This window comes from Staurois parvus, unplaced genomic scaffold (genome assembly GCF_062004578.1).
Source record: "Staurois parvus isolate SC_StPar_1 unplaced genomic scaffold, SC_StPar_1.0 ptg000362l, whole genome shotgun sequence".
NCBI classification, from domain to species: domain Eukaryota; kingdom Metazoa; phylum Chordata; class Amphibia; order Anura; family Ranidae; genus Staurois; species Staurois parvus.
This window is the reverse complement of record NW_028318158.1, coordinates 7506777-7529001: the sequence shown is the minus strand read 5'-3', so window position 1 is coordinate 7529001 and position 22225 is coordinate 7506777. Positions and strand designations below refer to the sequence as shown.

The following is a 22225-nucleotide window of genomic DNA, read 5'->3' as shown; positions in this document are numbered from 1 at the left end:
ACATTCTAGTGTCAAAAGGGCCTAACAATGTACTGAACTCCATTTTTCACGGTCATACCACCTCTAGGACACATCAATAATCTAAAAATGTTTCAATACCTTATTAAATAAAGTTTAAAATACAGTATAGAACAGTATAAAAACATGGGGGAAATAAATAGACTGCTTTCATATATTACTTTCACCTCCTTAGGGGCCGGTCACTGCTTTATCTTGTCACTTTTGCTATCTTTTTGACACACATAATAGACTGACAAACATTATTTCTTGACTGTGTGGAGGGACCTTTCTCCCTTAAACAACAGTAACAAGTTCTGTATAATAAATGTCAGTGCTGGGTAATTATTGAGATTCCTGTTCACAGTAATACATGATGGGGCTCTCTTGCAGATTGAGGAAAACAGAGATTTATTGTAGCAATTTGAAAGCAACCATATCAAACCTCCAAATCTACACCAGGAAATAATGAGATCACAGTCTAGCACAAAGAATACAAATTAAAGTGAACGAGTTGTAATATACTCCCTAGCCGGAAGAAAACTGTCGTCATAATTTAGGGAATGCTGTAAATGTATTCTGTAAAGACAGAGCTACATGGACAATCGGACTGTGCAATCAAGCGATTGTCTTTGACAGGTGATCAACAGCTTAGAGCAGCTCTTTAAAGAAACGGTGGTGGGGGAGTGATTGTTTCTTGGATCATTTTCTATGCTACAATGAGCGCCTAGGTGTAGCTAATCGCAGTTCTCCATTTGAAAATTAGGGGGAAGAAAACTATATCACTACTCACTATGCAACTGATCTGGAACATTGTCTATGATGGCCATGATTGCTCACAGGATCGCAACACTGAAAAATTGCCCAAAGATCTTACCCAATAAAAAGCTATATCCCCAGAGCAGGTGGTTAAGCAAATGCAATTTGTACTCACACAACTAAAGCTGTTTTTTTTTGGGGTAGGTACTAGCATAGGGGATTCCTATGCATTCCATTTCCCTCCCATGAGAACAGATGGGTTGTATATAGACCCCCATGCCGACACTTTCCTTTCACCAGGGCACCAAGAGTGCCAAAAACACCAGTGAACCTTACCATTCATGTTTTAGGAAGGGAGCCATATTTTTAGGGAACCCTGTGAAGCATCCTCACTAAGGCAGAAGGATATTCAAGCTTGTATTGCTGGCCCTGGAGTCATGGAGATACTAGCCGTATGTCCTGGGATGGTTGCTGTACTTCTATACTAGTTCCTGTATACTGGCACAGTATATTGTTTCTTCCCATTCTTATAATTGTAATCCTGTATTTGCCTAAAATTATTGGATTAAGAAGAAATCCCATATGAAAATGTTTTTGCTTTGAACTTTAGCCAAATATTTTTTTTTTATTTTGGATAGAGTGTGAAAAGGTTTGAACGTCTGTCAAACTTTTACCACTGTGTTGGAGATTTCCCCTATTTCCTGTCCTAGAGTCATGAGAAATGAGAGGAAATCTCTTCTATGTGAGAAGGAATGCCACCTTTGATAGCTGTAAAAAAATAGTAAGGTCTCCTCAATGGATACATATGCTGGATATCTATACTGATATGGACTGGGTAATGTGTTAGGAACATAAGGATGCCCCATCATTTGATGGAAATGAAAATTATCAACCTACAGTGGCTTGAATTCAAAGACACCCCAAACATCAAAGTGAAAAAATGATGCAGCAGGCTAGTCCATTTTGCTGAAATTTCCTTGCAGCAACTCAAAATGGTACTCAGCAGTTCATATGGCCCCCGCGTGCTTGTATGCATGCCTGACAATGTTGGGGCGTGCTCCTAATGAGATGACGTGTCCTGGAGTATTTCCTCCCAGATCTGGACCAGGGCATCACTGAGCTCCTGGACAGTCTGGAGGTGCAACCTGGCATCATCGTATGGACTGAAACATGATATCCCAGAGGTGTTCTATTGGGGGCCATTCAATGGTATCAGTTCCTTCATCCTCCAGGAACTGCCTGCATACTCTCTCCACATGAGGCTGGGCATTATTGTGCACCAGGAGGAACCCAGGACCCACTGCACCAGCGTAGGGTCTGACAATGGGTCCAAGGATTTCATCCTGATACCTAATGGAAGTCAGGGTGTAATTGTCTAGCCTGTAGAGGTCTGTGCGTCCCTCCATGGATATGCCTCCCCAGACCATCACTGGCCCACCACCAAAATGTGTCATGCTGAATGATGTTACAGGCAGCATAACATTCTACATGGCTTCTCCAGACCTTTTCACTTCTGTCACATGTGCTCAGGTTGAACCTGCTCACATCTGTGAAAAGCACAGGGTGCACTGATCCTAGTCAAATCCAACACTAGTATAAAACCGTCAGAAAAGATGAGTAGGGAAAAAAATTTCAGTGACCTCTACATTTAAAACCATTCCTGTTTTGGGGATCGTCTCCATGTTGCCAGTCTAGTGCATCTGTTGTTAATTTCATTAACATTAAAACAGCTAAAATTGATTAACAACCCCCTCTGCTACTTAACTGACCAGATCAATATCCCAGGAGTTTCATTGACTTGATGCTATACTCTGATTAAGAATTGTTCCTTTAATTTTTTTGAGCAGTGTATATACTGTATTACAGGGTGTTAGGGTCCTAAGGCTAGGTGCTTACACTTGGGTTCTAGTCAACTAGCCTATTGATCATAGTCCCTTGGGTGGAGCTGGGGAGTGTGGTGGGGGGAGTGAGCAGCTGGGATCTAACCTGTCACAATCATATGTCGCCATGCGTAGGATGTTAATTTATTTGCAATGCAAAGCATTCTCTGACTGGAGGAGGCAGAGATTTTGACATCAATGCCCGTCTCTCCACCTTAATAAATCGGTAATGCTTTGCATTAAATGAGAAAATGCAAGGCATTCTCTGATTGGTGCCCATGCCATGCGGGTGTCCTCATCTGCTGAATAAACAACTGGGCAGCTGCTTGGCACAGGACCTAGAAACTAGTGACTATCACTGTAGTAGGGCTGCCTACTACAGTGATTTTCAGCTTTCACAAGGATTCCACAGGTATGGCACCTACATACTTACATTGGTCCAAGGTGGACCTATGTAACTATGTAAAAATATCCATAACTGAAATTCTTACATTACTATAATTTAGAATAAAGCTTGGGTTCTATTTATCCAAACTTGAATGGACATTCTTTATTCGTTGCTGTGTTGAAGAGGGAGTTAGAGGCCTGCTGCTTCCTGGCACGTAGACAGCATTTACTGTAGATATGTGTCATGCAGTGCTCCCTAAAAAAACTCAATTTTGTGTTAGACTCAGTGTTGAATAATCAATACATACACTATATTGCCAAAAGTATTGGTCGGCCTGCCTTTACACGCACATGAACTTTAATGGCATTTCAGTCTTAGTCCGTAGGGTTCAATACTGAGTTGGCCCCGCCCTTTGCAGCAATAACAGCTTCAACTCTTCTGGGAAGGCCGTCCACAAGGTTTAGGAGGGTGTCTATGGGAATGTTTCACCATTCTTCCAGAAGTGCATTTTTGAGGTCAGGCATTGATGTCAGATGAGAAGGCTTGGCTCGCAGTCTCCGCTCTAATTCATCCCAAAGGTGTTCTGTCGGTCAGGACTCTGCAGGCCAGTCAAGTTCCTCTATCCCAAACTCGCTCATCCATGTCTTTATGGACCTTGCTTTGTGCACTGGAGCGCAGTCATGTTGGAACAGGAAGGGGCCATCCCCAAACTGCTCCTACAAAGTTGGGAGCAGAAAATTGTCCAAAATGTCTTGGCATGCTGATGCCTTAAAGCGAAGTTCCACTGAAAAGCGGAAGCTCCGCTTATTTGCCTCCTCCCCCCCTCCACTGCCATATTTGGCACCTTTTTAGGGGGAGGGATGAGCTGATACCTGTTTTTGACAGGTACCCGCTCCCACTTCCATCTCAGTTCGGCCCCCTCCTCCCACCCGCAGTTTCCTGGGAACTTTCACAGATCCCAAAAGTCTGCCGGACCAATTAGGAGGCGCAGCGTGACTCGCGCATGCTCAGTAGGCACCAGGCTGTGAAGCCACAAGCTGTTACAGCCTGGTGCCCACAGTTTAGATGCCAGAAACGTGGAGGAGAGAAGGGGAGAAGGGACAGCGTGGGTGAGAATATCGCTGGACTCTGGGACAGGTAAGTGTGTACTTAGCAGCTACAGTTTTTAAGAGTTCCCTTCACTGGAACTAGGAGGGCAAGCCCAACCCCTGAAAAGCAACCCCACACTATAATCCCTCCTCCAGCAAACTTTACACTTGGCACAATGCAGTCAGGCAAGTACTGTTCTTCTGGCATCCAAAAAACCCAGACACATCCATCGGATTGCCAGACAGAGAAGCGTGATTCGTCACTCCACTGCTCTAGACTCCAGTGGCGGCGTGCTTTACACCACTGCATCCAAATCTTTGCATTGCACTTGGTGATGTAAGGCTTGGATGCAGCTGCTCAGCCATGGAAACTTATTCCATGAAGCTCTCGACGCACTGTTGTTGTGCTAATCTGAATGCCAGATGAAGTTTGGAGGTCTTTAGCTATTGATTGCAGACATTTGACGACTTCTGCGCACTGTACACCTGACCCCAATCATTTTACGTGGTCTACCACTTTGCGGCTGAGTTGCTATTGTTTCCAGTTGCTTCTACTTTGTTATAATACCACTAACAGTTAACTGTGGAATATTTAGTAACAAGGAAATTTCATGGATGGACTTATTGCACAGGTGGCAACCTATCACAGTACCACGCATGAATTTACTGAGCTCCTGAGAGCGACCCATTCACAAATGTTTGTAGAAGTAGTCTGCATACCTAAGTGCTTGATTTTATAACCTGTGGCCATGGAGGTGATTGGAACACCTGAATCCAATGATTTGAAGGGCTGGCCCAATACTTTTGGCAATTAGGTATATACATGCAATGAAAAAAGCGATAGACCATAGTGTCCAATGCCAATATTTATAGTCCCAATAGATGTTATTTAAACAATATCTTCCTCCACTCTGTGCTCAGTAGTCACAGCAATCCACACCAAACATGCAAGTGGGTCCTCCTACCTGTCCTCCAATGCGCTCACCTCTAATAGTGGACCTAACGCATTCGTTATTAGGTCTGGATGGGCATTTTACCCCCAAGGGGCACAATTACGTTCCTGGGATTTCTCAATATGGATCTTCTCCCCATTAGGTATGATACCTGGTGTATGTCCCTTTAAGAGACCACCGATCTCTACCTCCTCCACTGCCAATATATTTAAACAGACATGGGATGGTCTCTCATAATGTAGTAAAACCAGTATTAAACATTTATTTCAAGAATTGCACTTACAAGATAAATAAGGAAAAAGTGTCTCTTTAAAATCGTACTGTGCAGCCGCGATCCAGCATTCCTGCGGCATCAGTGGCTCCCGGCTCCTCCTGGAATCCTTAGATGTGGTAGCTGCATTAGTTGTCCTTTTTCAGGCTTTTTTTTCCCTTTAATTTCACCTGGTGATGCTGCCAGTGACACATTTCCTATGCTAGGGTGACAACACTTGCTTACTGCACTGCAGAAGCAGTGTTGTTAGTTAAGGATAGGAAATGTGTTAGAACTACAGAACATCTCCCCCCTTCTCATCTCCATCTCTCCTCAGCTACATAACAAAGGGGGGTTCTGTAGTCCTAAAACAGCTTCTGGCAGGATCAACAGGTATTTTTGCACCTATTGAAGAGATATAATTAAACACTTTCAATTATATACTGTATATTTAACGGACTAAAAGGGAGCAAATAAAAGAACTTTATTACACCCTAATAGCTTAGTGGATCATATTCTTTTTTGAACTTCCAAGCCCCTTTCCTATGGCACTGGCATCAGCTACACACCATGGATCACATATACAATTATAATTTTATTACTGGCTCTTGACCGTCAGATAATCCAAATATTCTGACTAGCAACATTGAAACTCAGCACTCAACAAGCCAGAATATTCTTGCAATTGACAGGGGCCACTTACCGCGTGTGCAGGATTACACTGGTCAATGGGGCTTTTGAAGTCTGTTCTTAATTCATCAAAGGCAATTATCTGTAAAATATGATTAGATGAGAGGAGGGTCTCAGCATGAAGCAGAGAATATAAATGCATTTTCAAAGTTAGGCTATTGGACTCAAAGCTTCTGTTTAATGATTTCACTCTCTTTTTTATGAAGTAGTTCTTTTAGTAACTTTACATGTCTGCGTGAATACATCCCTGACATGTAAGAGCTAGTGATGAGCTGAACAGCCCTGGGTTCAGTTTGAGCAGGGTTCAGCAAACTTCAAAAAAGTTCAGATGCTGAACCCTAAAACTATGCAGAATTTCTTTTTTTTATCCTTTCAGCCAGAAGCAGGGATTTTTGTAAATGCTTAAAGTAAAACATTAAAAATGTCCAATTTCTTTAAATAAAATCCCGATGGGGGGCTTCTAAGTCTGCCTGTGATGGTGCACGTCTCTGTGATGCACAGAATGTGCTGCAACAGCAATGACATTTGCAAAGGAAAAAAGTTTTAAAATAGCCAGCAAAGGACATGTCATTGAGCTTCTTTGTTTAAAAAAAAGGCCTCCAAGGGCCTGCCATGTACTTTGACGAACCTAGTACTGCTAGACGGAAGTGCTAACCATTTAGCACAGTGACTAAATTAGTACTTCTGCCTGGCAGTACTAGGGTCCTTGGTTTGAATCCCAGCCACGGCACCACCTGCTTGGAGTTTGCATGTTCTGCCTTTGTCTGCGTGGGTTTCTTCTACTAAGGTTTCCTCCCACATTCCTAAGACATGCTGATAGGTTAATTGGATCCTGTCTAAATTGGCCCTAGTATGTTCATGTATGAATGTGAGTTAGGGACCTTAGATTGTACGCCTCTTGAGGGTTATGGACTGATGTGAATGTACAATATATATGGAAAGTACTCCGTAAATTGACAGCACTATATAAGTACCTGTAATAAAGAATTATGCTACGCAATTTTTTTTTTCTGACTTGTTTCTACAGGTAAGCCTAATGTGATATTCATATCTGTAGCAGCTAGTGACGTCACTGGCACATGTACATTGTGCTCTGAAGGGACAGTACACTCGAGAGTGCCGTCCCTTCAGAGTGCTGTGCCATGATTGTGACTCCCATGCACATGTGCGGAAATGACATCATCGAAGCCCAGCCATTCAAACAGCCGGAGCGAGGAAACCTGTAAGGAAGACCAGGTGAAGATGGAATCCCTAGAGGATATGTATAGGGCACATCAATGGAGGAGGCTGTGGACCGGGAGATGTCAGCCGGGAATGGAGGAGACACTGGACAACAGGCACTGGGCAATAGAAGCACACTCTGTATATGGAAGAGGATAGAACAAGCTTGTGCAGACTCCACCTCCGCAACATCGCCAAAATCCGCACGTTCCTAACCCCAGAAACCACTAAATAGCTCATCCACTCCCTCATCATATCACGACTCGACTACTGCAACTCCCTCCTTACTGGCCTGCCTCGCCGCTGGCTATCCCCGCTTCAGTCCATCCTGAATTACGGCTGCCAGACTCATTCACCTTTCCGTTTTCGCCACCCCCCTCTGCCAATCCCTCCACTGGCTTCCGATTGCGCAACGGTTCAAATTAAAAATCCTAACACTGACGTACAAAGCCGTCCACCATACTGCCCCGAACTACATCACTGACCTAATATCCTAGTACCACCCAGCACGCACACTCCGCTCCTCACAAGACCTCCTTCTCTCTAGTTCCCTGGTCTCCTCCTCCCATGCCCGCCTCCAGGACTTCTCTAGGGTGTCACCCATCCTCTGGAACTCCCTGCCCCAACCCATCAGATTATCACCTACTCTCCTCTCCTTTAGGCGCACCCTGAAAACCCACCTCTTCAGGGAAGCCTACCCCAACCCCTGCTAACTTGCCAACCTCCTCCACTCTTCCTACCACCCCATCCCCCATAGCTATCTCCTCCTGTGCCACCATCCCCTCCCTCCTAGATTGTAAGCTCGAAAGAGCAGGGCCCTCGATCCCCTCATGTTTTGCATTGTATTGTTGTTGTTCTGTCACATGTTCTGTCCCCCTTTGTAATGTACAGCGCTAAGCGAACTATCGGCGCTATATAAATACTATATAATAATAATAATAATAATAAATAATAACAAGAAGGTGCTTCTAAGTGCAGTATATCTAGAAGAATCTTTATTAATGCTCTGAAACGTGTCACCGTTCCACGCCCGTTCCTAACCCACATCACTTCCGGTTGCGCTCTCCTGAACAGTGTGCTCTCCTGCGTGCGTTCCAGTGATCCTGGAAGTTGCGGCGGCCATCTTGGACAACTGATCCTCAGCTCCCACTGCAGCTGCTGGCTGGCACAGAGAGTTCTTGCATGGTGGATTGAGCCTCTGTACTCTGATGATTCTATTGAGCCTGTTTTAACTACAAGTTTGTAAGTGTTTCTAACCATCATTATTAAAGATTCTTCTTCATATACTGCACTTAGAAGCACCTTCTTGTTCTAACCTCAAAGATGGAATCCCTGACAGTGGTGACAGCACTCTGCTGAAAGGATCCCCTTTATAGGTACGTCTGTCTTAATAGACTAGCATGCGGTGCATTACAGCATTAATATAGACTTTACTACCGCTTTAAAAGAAGCTGTGAATTTTTTTTTTCTTGCGGTGGCGCATTCCACAGTAAGAATGGAAAAAAAATGCTTAGAGTGCCCTCTCAAAATACACACCAGATCCTTGAGTCTGATAAGAATTTTGAGGTGGTATCTTGTGCAAAAAAAATGTGTAAGATCCTCCAGGAAATCAATACCAGACCATTAGGGTAAAAAAACATATCATGTACCATATCAGATCCTTAATTTGAGCATGAAGTCTGGCTGGCCAGGAAAGGGGGAAAAACAAACTCCTACCAGGCTTGTGATTGTGGGGGTCTGTGGGAAGGGGGGTTATGAGAATATGGAAACCTCCTTTAATAGAAGAAGGACCTTCAGATCCCCCCCCCCCCCCATATGAATGAGTATGGGGTATGTAACACCTCTACTCATTCATGAAAAAAAGATGTAAACTAGATATAGATACCCAAACATTTGATAACTCCTTTATTAAAAATATAAAAATCCCCCAAAATCCCCCTCATTGTAAATTCATCGTCAATCACGATTCCCACCACTCTCTCACTACCCAATACCAAAGAAAACCCGGCACACATGACCAATCCTGATGGTACATGTAGCTGAATGACAGCTCCCTGAGCTATATAAGGGAAGGGGAGAGGATAGTGGTGACTTCATTGTCCCTACTTTTTGGTTCAAAGCGGCAGAAATTCCTTGTAACGTCAATGGTTCATATATAGAAATGGAAGAATTATCACTTCTATATATGCTTTTTGATTCCTGCTGAACAGGGGGACGAATGGACTAAAGTTAGGGCATTTGTCCGAATGCCTGAACAGCTAAAGGTCAGTTCCAACCTGGGTTCAGTCCAAACTGTCAGCTCATCCCTAGTCACAACCTGCAGCAGGATTATCATTTTGTGAAAAAGTTGCAATTTTTGGTCATTAAAAAATTCTGTCCTTGAGCTCCAGTTTCTGACTGCCTAGGCTGTGCCAAATCAGAGCTGGAGCTCTCCAATCAGTGCATAAGCTTTGTTGATTGTGGTGCCATAGGTCTGACTCAGCAGGAGATGTATGGGAACCTCTGTAATGAGACCATTGCTTCCACACACACAGGGCAAGGGTCCCACTTTATAGCTGCTGGCAGGGGACAGGCTTCTCTTCACAGGCTGCAGTTGCTTTAGAAAGAAAATGAACTGTAAAACATTGAGCACCTTTTATTTTGATGCACCTGGAATGTATTTAGCTGCTTCAATTGGGCTTTAAATCTCAACTTCCCTGTTTACTTAAAAGAAGGTAGCCAAAAGAAGACAAATTCCTTGTGTGGGCTGTCAAAGATGAAGACATCAGTTCTTGTCAGTTTATCTTGTATCGCTGGCATGATACATTTCACCCTGAGCTATTCCTTACTTATTCAACCATTGATAAAACAGTTTTCTTACTACTTAGAAAAAGAGCGGAAATGCCTCAGAGCGTCAAGCCTCTCCAGCCCCAAACCCCCGTTATTTTCTTGCTCTATTTCCTCATTGATTGTCAACAAATCTGGCTTCATGCTGCTAACATTCACATGTTAAAGGTAGCCTGCAATTAAATGCAAATGGTGCATATTTAACTATTTCATGACCAAGGGATGCAGACCTATGCCGTAATTGGAGGTGCATTCTTGCACCAGGGAAAAAATCTGCACCCCCCATATTTTTGTTTTAACTCTTTCTATTGATGGAGATGTCAGACAATAGTACAATAATCACAACGCTCAACATGAGCGCACTGAACACACATTTCAGTTCAAGTATCTTCCTGAATTCTCATTAAACGTAACAAAGTAGGTAGAAAAATAAAAATATGACAGTTAAGACTGCAAAATCAGAGGTTCAGGACCCAACAGCACGTGTAATAGGCCCTAATTATTTGGTATAGTAAAAGAAGAAGAGCACCAGGCAATCCACACTTTGTTACAATGCCTTGAAAAAGTATTCACACCCCTTGAAATTTTCCACATTTTGTCATGTTACAAACAAAAATGTAAATGTATTTTATTAGGATTTTATGTGATAGACCAACACAAAGTGGCACATAATTGTGAAGTGGAAGGAAAATGATAACTGGTTTTCAAAATGTTTTACAAATAAATATTTGAAAAGTGTGATGTGCATTTGTATTCAGAGTCAATACTTTGTAGATCCCCCTTTCGCTGACATTCCAGCTGCAGGTCTTTTTGGGAATGTCTCTACCAGCTTTGCTTATCTAGAGAGGGACATTTTTTCCCATTCTTCTTTGCAAAATAGCTCAAGCTCTGTCAGATTGGATGGAGAGCGTCTGAGAACAGCAATTTTCAAGTCTTGCCACAGATTCTCAATTGGATTTAGGTCTGGACTTTGACTGGGCCATTCTAACACATGAATATTCTTTGATCTAAACCATTCCACTGTAGCTCTGGCTGTATGTTTAGGGACGTTGTCCTGCTGGAAGGTGAACTTCCACCCCATTCTCAAGTCTTTTGCAGACTCTAACAAGTTTTCTTCTAAGATCTAAGTATTTGGCTCCATCCATCTTCCCATCAACCCTGACCAGCTTCCCTGTTACTGCTGAAGAAAAGAATCCCCCCCAACATGATGCTGCCACCACCATGTTTCACGGTGGGGATGGTATATTAGTTTTCTGCTACACATAGTGTTTTGCTTTTAGGCCAAAAAGTTCAGAATGACCAGAGCACCTTCTTCCACGTTTGCTGTCTCCCCCACATGGCTTCTCGCAAACTGCAAACTGGACTTTTTATGGCTTTCTTTCAACAATGACTTTCTTCTTGGCACTCTTCTATAAAGGCCAGATTTGTGGAGTGTACGACTAATAGTTGTCCTGTGGACAGATTCTCCCACCTGAGCTGTGGATCTCTGCAGCTCCTCCAGAGTTACCATGGGCCTCTTGGCTGCTTCTCTGATTAATGCTCTCCTTGCCTTGCCTGTCCATTTAGGTGGACTGTCATGTCTTGGTAGGTTTGCAGTTGTGCCATACTCTTTCCAATTTCAGATGATGGATTGAACAGTGCTCCGTGAGATGTTCAAAGCTTGGGATTTTTTTTATAACCTAACCCTGCTTTAAACTTCTCCACAACTTTATCCCTGATCTGTCTGGTGTGTTCCTTGGCCTTCATGATGCTGTTTGTTCACTAATATTCTCTAACCTCTGATGGCTTCACAGAACAACTGTATTTATACTGAGATTAAATCACACACAGGTGGACTCTATTTACTAACTAGGTGACTTCTGAAAGCAATTGGTTCCACTAGATTTTAGTTAGGGGTGTAAAGGGGGCTGAAAACAAATGCATGCCACACTTTTCAGATATTTATTTGTAAAAAAATTTGAAAAACATTTATCAATTTCCTTCCACTTCCCAATTATGTGCCACTTTGTGTTGACTTATCACATAAAATCCCAGTAAAATACATTTATGTTTTTGGTTGTAACATGACAAAATATGGAAAAGTTCAAGGGGTCTGAATACTTTTTCAAGGTAATGTTTATTTCTCGGGACAGCCCCTATCTTAAAAAATAAGCTTTTCATATGATAATATTTTGTTCCCGCGTTGCATCCATTTGCGCTTAGAGGGGGGAACAGACTGATTCCATTTGAGTACTATCACCCCCCCCCCCCCCGTTATTTAGTAATTTAAACTCCAGGAAAATATAAACAAAGCTAATAAATTTGGTAGTGTATTCCTTTCAAAATAATTTAAAGTATTTTGTCCTGAAAAAAAGTACTGCATGCCACAGCTAGTAGTGTGAGCTAGCCAGGTAGGAGACATAGCATTCTGCCTTCTCTTGCAGTGGGGCTGTGCTAGAATAGCTGTTCAACACAGTCCTACCACACTAGGTGTGAACAAGCCCTAAGTCTACAGCTTTCATAAAAAAAAAAAAAAAAACACCTGGCAATCCTGCCATGAAAGTCCCTGTACAGGCACTTCCTGTTATGGGATGACAACTGTCTCCTAACTACCCCAAAAAAGGGATTGAAAAGGAATCAAAACCGCAATTTATTTTTTTATTTTAAAGGCAGTTGTTTCTGATAAACAGTGTTTTAGCAAGCTAAATGTCATCCAGTTTGGGACAGGTTCTACTTTAAATGGAAAATTTTCATGTGTCACCGCGGTGTATCTTTGTGTGGCTGAACACTGATGAGAATTGAGAAATAATTGGATATAGCTGTAAATTTCATCTTTTCATTCTGCCATGTGAAAATATATTAATACGCATTGACAGGGCAAATTTAATAACGTGTTACTATAAAACAGCAGGGATTCCCTGAGGCGCTACATAGTTACTGAAATATTCAGACTTTGGAATACAAATATGTTTAAAAAACATTGCAGAGAAACAATAACAAATATGTGACTTTTCCCAAACAAGACAGACTACTGGAACCCCGGAGAGATTCAGCAACACTATGAATTCTCATGCCGGCTGTGCTCTTGCAGGATTTCTTATGACTTGATGCAACACTGGCTATAGAATTTGTTACAGTAAGGTCTCCTTCACATGGATGTGACTTGCATACTCCAGATTCCAGAGGCAAAAATCAGCGGATCATGTGCATGTGAATAGCGGCAGCCACTCACCTTGTAGGCTGCATTCACACCTGCGCATTTCCTAAGCGCACAACAAAACACACAGAAATGTGCGTTCTGCGCGTGTTGTGGAAATGTGCTGCAATCACAGGTCACGCTTGCAATGCCATTAATTAATGATACCCAGTGGTGTATTTAAGTTTTGTAAGAAAAACATATAAAAACAGCACAAACAAATATTATATATACATCCCAAAAACTCAATTAGTGCAGAAAAAATACTGATAATATTTTGTTGAGATAGTCCCACTCCAAATATATTATATTAGATAAGATATAGTGGATAGAATAAAGTCCTTGTTCCAAGACCCTTGACCAGTATTCACACCCGTTTGTGTTATAATCACACACCGCACTCACCAGATATAAGTGAATAAAGCACCTTAAATTTTGGACTCAGGAATCCAAGATCCCCTCGGATCAGCCTCCAGTCTCAAGGTTTAGGTAGAAATCCCAAATTGTAGGTAAGACTAATATCTTTCTCTTACTGCCTCAGAGATCCAAACTGGAATTTTAATCAGCCTCCAACCTCCAGGGTGACCAAAGATCACTGCCACTCAGTATTCCACTATAGACCTCCGAGTCCAGCAGCTCCGAGTCCAGCAGCTCCGCCACTTGCACTGCACATCACCGAACAGCCTGCATCATCCCCCGCCCTGGCATTGGTGATTTTTTGTTTGTTTATTTAGGTTTTATGCTGCCCTAGGCAATAACAAAAATTGGATGCCCCCCCTCACTCCCCGCACCAACATCGGCCACCCACCCAACCCATTGCGGTGCCCACCCCTGCTATAGAGAGATAGACTGACCTTCACAGCTCCAAGCATTTCATTGCCTTCCCCTCTCCACATGGCAAATGTCAGGCAGTACCAATTATTGGATGCGTGCCCCCCTCCCCAAAAAAAAAGAAAAAAAATTGCACTTGACTTTGTTCCCTACCCAGTGACATCTTCCTGTGTGTCGTGTCACTGCTGATGGGGGGGGGGGCAAAAATGCTGCCCTAGGCAAATGCCTTGTTTGCATCCTGGCAAATGCGCCCCTGATGATACCCCAAGCATGATTAGCAGATGAATGGCTTGTTGTGTGACAAAACAAGCTACAGATGCACCAAAAAATGACCTTAAATACCGCCCAACGCTCCACAACCAAAAAGTTTCTGGAGCTACTTTGGGGTATTTGTCACATGTAGGGCAGTCCATTCAAGTGAATAGGTTGTCCTAGGCACAACATGTGCCAACGTGTGAAAAACGTGAGTGGAAGCACTCATTCTCGCTATACTCAGGTGTGAATGGAGAAGTATAATCACAGGCTGACAGCGGCTGTTGTCATGTAGCTACACAGCACCTGGTTACCAGCTGTTTGGGATGGATATCTGAGCCTGGACGCATCTGACTTGACTTTGCTGTGCTGCGGCTAACTAACTTTTATGGGTCTTGTCCTGTCCCTCCCCTAGTTTGTGACTGAACAGTGAGAAGAGAATCTGCAGACTGATAAACCCATTCCCATGTCACTCTGCTCTCTCCTTCTATCAGCACATTCCTAGTGAACACATGAGAACGGCAGCTGAACTGATTGGCTCCTTGTGTTGTTTCTTACTCTTCCAGTCTGAGCTCTGCTATGCAAGGACTGTAGTAGATTGATGCCAAATCAAATTCACGTACTTACACTGCTTGCTTTAAAAAAAACAAAAAAATACTTTTAACGATGTAGTAATGAATACAGAGCTACATTTATTTGTGTCCTTTATATCTGCATGGAGTTTAACTTTAAAGAGAAATAGTCATTAGTGAACATTTAGTAACATTATATTCACTATTCATGTCAACAATACCACAACACGTAATACACCAGTACTTCTTCCTTTTAAAGGAAAATGATGTCCCCCCCCTTCCCCCCCCCGGTTCCCACTGAATAACCCTAGGATCGCACCTAAGCATTTTCCACAAACACTGTACAGTCCATTTACCATGGTTTCCTATGGGACATGTTCACATTTCCGCCAGGTCAGGGACTTTTTTGATTGCAAAAAGTTGCATTTTTGGTTCTATGGACTTCAATGGAAATGCTGCAGAAAAGCATATAGTGCATTTTTGCTGCGTTTTTGCCGCGTTTTGCTTTTAAATTAAAAAAAAAAAATTTTTTAATGCAAAACGCATCAAAAACACAGCAAAAACACAGGTGAAAAATGCAAAACGCTAGAGATGAGCGAATCGAACCAGGCGAACCGGAATTCGATACGAATTTCAGGAAAAATTCAATTTGCGTCGAATCCGAATATTTGCCTACTTCGGGTGCGCGAATCGGATTTTTCCCGATCAGCCGGCAAAAGTGTCCCTGCAGAGAGCTCCGCTATTTCTGACAGTTCTCTGACAGAAGGAACACATGTACAGCGGTTGAAACATTGTATCTATTAGTTTCCATTTAGGATACAGATGTTTCAACCGCTGTACATGTGAAGAAGCTGTCAGAGAACTGTCAGAAATAGAGGAACTCTGCACATACACTTTTTGCCGGTTTGGAATTCTTATTTTCATCCTACTTCTTCTTCTTCTACTTCTTCATCCTCATCCTCAGAAGAAGAAGAAGAGGATGAGGATGAAGAAGAAGAAGAAGAAGAAGAAGTAGGATGAAAATAAGAATAATTCCAAGCTGGCAAAAAGTGTATGTGCAGAGTTCCTCTATTCTGCAGATACACTTAGAGGAGCTCTGCACATACACTTTTTGCCGGCTTGGAATTAATCTTATTTTCATCCTACTTCTTCTTCTTCATCCTCATCCTCAGAAGAAGAAGAAGAGGATGATGAAGAAGAAGTAGGATGAAAATAAGAATAATTCCAAGCCGGCAAAAAGTGTATGTGCAGAGTTCCTCTATTCTGCAGATACACTTAGAGGAGCTCTGCAGATACACTTAGAGGAGCTCTGCACATACACTTTTTGCCGGCTTGGAATTAATCTTATTTTCATCCTACTTCTTCTTCATCCTCATCCTCAGAAGAAGAAGAAGAGGATGAGGATGAAGAAGAAGAAGTAGGATGAAAATAAGAATAATTCCAAGCCGGCAAAAAGTGTATCTGCAGAGCTCCTCTAAGTGTATCTGCAGAATGTCATTTATGGAAACAAATAGATACAATGTTTCAACCGCTGTATGGAGTGAATGTCCCAGAACTGTCAGAAATAGACTATTTATGACAGTTCTGGGACATTCCCTCCATACAGCGGTTGAAACCGCTGTATGGAGTGAATGTCCCACAACTGTCAGAAATAGACTATTTCTGACAGTTCTGGGACATTCCCTCCATACAGTGGTTGAAACCGCTGTATGGAGTGAATGTCCCACAACTGTCAGAAATAGACTATTTATGACAGTTCTGGGACATTCCCTCCATACAGCGGTTGAAACCGCTGTATGGAGGGAATGTCCCACAACTGTCAGAAATAGACTATTTCTGACAGTTCTGGGACATTCACTCCATACATGTCCCAGAACTGTCAGAAATAGACTATTTCCGACAGTTCTGGGACATTCCCTCCATACAGCGGTTGAAACCGCTGTATGGAGTGAATGTCACAGAACTGTCAGAAATAGACAGAAACTGTCACAGAACTGTCCTTCTTCTCATCCTTCTCCTTCTTCTCATCCTTCTTCTCATCCTTCTTCTCATCCTTCTCCTTCTTCTCATCCTTCTCCTTCTCCTTCTTCTCATCCTTCTCCTCCTTCTCATCCTTCTTCTCATCCTTCTCCTTCTTCTCATCCTTCTTCTCATCCTTCTCCTTCTTCTCATCCTTCTTCTCATCCTTCTCCTTCTCCTCCTTCTCCTTCTCCTTCTTCTCATCCTTCTTCTCATCCTTCTCCTTCTCCTTCTTCTCATCCTTCTCCTTCTTCTCATCCTTCTCCTTCTCCTCCTTCTCCTTCTCCTTCTTCTCATCCTTCTCCTTCTTCTCATCCTTCTCCTTCTCCTTCTTCTCATCCTTCTCCTTCTCCTTCTCCTTCTCCTTCCTCATCTCCAAGGGCATTTAAATTAAAGGTACAGTGTTCTGCACTAATTTAAAGGCTCTCTGAAGCCTAGAAACCCTTTTTATAAGTTAACTTCGTAGCGAATTAATTTGCATCGAATCGAATTTCTTCCTGGAATTCGCCGAATCAGCCGAATCGAATTTTTGAAAAATTCGCTCATCTCTACAAAACGCATTCCAGACATGGGTCAAACGCAACCTGCATAGGTGTGAACCTAGCCTAATAGGCTGCCTGTTATAGCAACAATATGGCCACCTGCTCCATGTACAAGTGACAGGTGCACTTTAAAGGAACTGAAAAGGATCCTAAATTGAGATGACAAAACTGCTTATTTTCACGATTCCCTTTTTTTTTTCCCTCGGGCTTAAAATAGCAAGCTGAGCAATAGCACTGCAAATTGTTCATAACTTCATCTCCGCCAGCAGAAAAAAAATATAAATGTTCAGGTTGGCATTTTGGCCTCATTAAAAACATTCCTGTGTTTTTACCCAGGACCTCTAATGGAATTCAGTGCTTGGAGCAATTCTATATTCAGATTGGGCTCATCTGAATAATGTGTTATTGTTGTGCGTTATCACCTGGGACTGGAGAATTGTCTTCAGCCCTAATTGCTCCAGCAATATTTATGTCCTATTTGGGCTTATAGAGGTAGAGTGCAGCCGGAGGAAAGGTTCTGGAAAACGCAACAACCAGAAAAATGATTTTATTTGTTTTGCAAGGGTAAAAGGATAAAAACAGGGATCAGTCCATCCAAACTGATTTCTGGAGAGTTAAATTACCTGACATTTACTAATATGTCAGCCCAAAACCTAGCCTAACAAAAAAAATAAAAAAAAATAAAATATAGAAAAAAAAAATAATATACTTGTTTTCTTCTTTTTTTGTTGAAGTTCAGTGCTGCAGATGTCCTGCAGGCTCTTTTGAGCCATTTCATGTCTTCATGTCCTCCAGCGATACCTGCATGGCATTTGTAAAGGCAGACTGTCTGATGGTGGTAGTGGTTGACAATACCTGTGCAATTTGTGCTGAAATGGCCATTTCTAGTTGAAAGTTTCGGTGAGGATGGTAGAGACAAATTAGAAGACAGGAACAGCGATGTCACCTTAGAAAAGGAAGACCTTTGTGGCAGAATCACCAGGGATTTTTTAAAATAAGTTTATGGTTGTTAAAAAATCAAGCATACTTACACAATCACCTTAATGCAGCAGCATCAATGTGATGCTGCACCTCTAAAGCTGAGAACTGTGATCACGTCACCTCTGATTGCTCAGTTCTTGGTGAGCAGAGAGCGATGACTCTCAGTCACCGCTCTCTTCTTTGCCCTCCAGTGCTCACTGTGGAAGGGGCGGGAGTGGCTGGCTCCCTCTCTTTCCCACAGGCAGCCGACTGGACAACAGAGTGGATTCCGACAATATGGTCGGGAGCATTGCAAAGCCTAGAGCAGTTTGGTGATGTCATCCGACAGATGTCGACTGATTATGGATCACAGAAGAGCACAACTAAATGCACTCCTGTGCAGGGCTAGACTGACAACTCATGGGGCCCCCCAGGCAATAGGTGATCATGGGGCCCCTGTGTCCTCACCTACACTCAAACCACACCCAAAAAAGCCTATGAAAGGTACCAGGGGCATCTCATGAGGCCCCCTACTGACCCCAGGCACTTGGCCAGTCCGCCCCTGCTCCTGTGATTCACAAACAAGCTTTGGCCATACTTCTCTTTTAAATCCTGAGTGTAGCTAAAAGTAATATCAGAAAAAAACAGCACAAGAAAGCCTGACTATGCTGCTCTTTCCGCCCAGCTCTGCCATTCATAGAATCTGTACTACAGCTTCTATCAATGGAACAGGAATGTTGAATGGATTGGGAGGAACTATAAACATACATGGGGAAGGGGAGAGGAATAGAAGAGGGAGAGAAGGTTCCTTCCTTCAGTGGGCCATCCAGGTATCCATGTAGCTCAAACGTATAACACCATTTGGTCTGGTTAGCAGTCAGACATCCATGGGCACTCATTTTGAGGACATTTCTGTGGATATCAGAAGTAATAGCTGATGGCTTTTGATCAGTTATAGTCACATCCAACTGAGAAATAACCTCAAAGAAGTGTATTACTGGGGACTTCAATGAATGGGCTATAGTTTGGTGGTGTTAAAGAGAAGGGCAATTCATTTTGTTGTTGAATGTGAGATATTTAGTGGCGGGTTTATGCAGTACTGCGCAAACTACCTACATTTAAAAAGTAACACCACCTTTGTTGAGAAAAAAAAACATTTCCTCTGGTTTTTCAATGTACATTGCAAGGATTTAAACAAACTTTGTTGCAGAATTCTACTTGATTCTGCTCTGAAGAAAAAGCTGTTTGTTCTTCTCTGTCTTTTGGATACTGATTCTGAATAGGACTGACAGTCTCATAACTTTTCTAGTTGGTGCACTTGTAGTGCTGTAATGATGAGAATGGCAGGGTCTGCATTCCTTTTACAATTAACCCTTTAGGAGCATATCACCAAAATGACAATTTTGTTGCAGAGGAGGTCTAAAATCTCATTTGTATCTTAGTGCAGATTTTGGAGAAAATCAGGAAGCTAATCACACAAGTGACAAATTACATTTCTTGGGGTGATTTGTACACCAACTGTGTGCAGAAATCCTGCAGATTGCCATATTGCATTGAATGTTACAGAAAATTAATGCACTGCAAACTAAAAAGGAAGGGTAATTTTTAATAATATTCAATTACTTTCTGGCTTGTGTTGCAATTATACTGTATATGCTATAATTTTATTTTATTTTTATTTTTTTTGCTATATATTTTCCCATGAAAGTGGAGTTACCCTTTAAGCTGGCTATGCACTAGTAGAATTTTGTTCAAAATGTTTTGTTTTAAGAATATCCATTTGATTTTCCAATAGTTAGGGGAGCAAATCAGTGTTTGTTTTTGACCACAGTGATAAGAAAATTCAAAGGGGCAGGAAAGAAAAAGTTTTCGAACAAATTTCAAAAAATGTTTGTAGCTTTCATTTAGGAAAGGACATTCATTCCAAAACTGAAAGTTAAAAGCAAACAACATTTTCGAGCGGCCAATCATCGAATATACAAAGAATCTTAAAACAACATAGTGCAGCGCTTAACAAGGTGAAAAAGTCAATAAAGTAATAATCGAGCATCCACAGTGATTCACTGGAGAAATACGAATTCCCACAACATCCACTCTGTCAGATAACAGAAATGCGCACTCACCAGAAACGCATGGAATATGCGCATGTGTGATCATGCATCACAGGCAGTGGGTACATCAGAGGTTAGGCAGCAGGCATCTCCCTCACGGTGGGTCATCACAGACTTTTTAATCTGGTCCAGGGGTCCCCTTAAGGTCAGCCAGGTGTTCCATACAAAAAACCTCCTCCCAGGATGGCAAAGTGCTTTCTCTGTGGGGATGATAGCTCCAAGAAGGAGCCCCAGAAAACAGATGCCAGAGATAGTGTAGTATTTCCAGAAAAGTAATCTTTATTCATATAAACAGGTCAGTGTGCATACTAAACATCTGGTGAAAATAAAGATATGCAGCAGTACTGACCCCAGTAATGATGACCGCCGGGCTTCCTCGTGGCTCCGGCGGTGGAATGACGTCACGCTCTGCACAGCTCCTCCTTAGGCCTTTCGTGCTACAGGCACATCATCAGAGGGGAGGCTGTACAGAAGCGTGACCGACGTCTGTGTTAAAAATAAGGAAATCGGCACATGCGCAGTTAGCCGCGGCCATTTTCCCGAAGAAAGCGGGTACTGCGCATGCGCGAACACGGCAGCGCCATTTTGCCGTGGATCCGCGATCTATCACATAGCAGGGAGGAGACAGAGAGGTCTCCTTACACAGATTCCAGGTACCGATTACGGACAATGCCACAGACCCCAGGGACTTGCTGCAAGTGCTATATATATAAATAAAGTGACAGTGCAAAAATTACTACCAGTGACCGTGCATATAATAATCCATGGGGTACAAAGATCCCCTCAGTGAGTGGCATAAAATTGTAATAACGGACCACGGCAAGATGAAGGCTTATAAGTATGTAAATATCACAAAATAAAATCATAAAGAGACGTTGAATAGAAGCACACATCAAATAAAGAGATAAAACTTGGCAGTAAATAGCATATACGGTATTGTACTGCCAGACTGTATCAAGGTGAGTATTAAAAATAAATGCCCCCAGAACACATGATAAAAAATTATTATAGAGCAAACAGAATAAAAAGAGATAAAAAGCCAAAAAGGCTCTAAAGACAAATCATATAAGAATATTAAAATCTTTTTAGAAATTAACATGATCCTTCCTCTACCCGCATTGGGAGGTAAAAACGGGGCAGAAAGACAGCATATAATAATACTGGGAGATAATTGATAAAAGATCAAGACATTCAGGGTTATAAAAATGTCATACTCATGGAGAGCATACCCCACGTACTGAAGGTAAAGAAAAACGTTAAGAACGCAACCCAATATAAGATATAAAAACAATCTTATGTATCAGAAAAGTGACAAAATAATAAATGAAGGGAACATGGAGACAAATCTTATCAACTGTTAGCAATAAAGCAGGTAACGTCTACCTCAATATTATGGCCCAAAGGGTGTAAGGTTTGGAGCTCAAACACCCATTTCGTTTCGGCTTGGGAAACTGCCCTTGTCTTATTGACACCCCTCCAGTGATTACCGATCACATCAATACCAACGAATTTTAACGAAGATGGATCATTATTGTGGTGAAGGCGGTAGTGATTTGATAATGAATGTTCCCTAAACCCCTTCTTAATGTTAGAAACATGTTCACGTAACCGGTCACGTAAACGTCTTGTTGTCCTGCCAATATACTGTTTGCGACAGGGGCACTGTAGTAAATATACTACGAATTTACTGTGGCAGGAGATAAACTGTTTT

General features: G+C 42.3%; 1 protein-coding gene across 2 annotated transcripts in view; it reads right to left on the bottom strand.

The window, feature by feature from the left end:
- The window catches only part of CNIH3 (cornichon family AMPA receptor auxiliary protein 3), a 134688-nt gene that overhangs the window by 39597 nt on the left and 72866 nt on the right, over positions 1 to 22225 (bottom strand). The window contains exon 2 of one of the 2 annotated variants that reach the window (XM_089685006.1): positions 6019 to 6087. The exons of the other annotated variant lie outside the window; for it this stretch is intronic. Within the exon in view, the coding sequence (XP_089541132.1) occupies positions 6019 to 6087 (69 nt within the window). The remainder of the gene's footprint in view (positions 1 to 6018; positions 6088 to 22225) is intronic. 2 annotated transcript variants of the gene reach the window in all.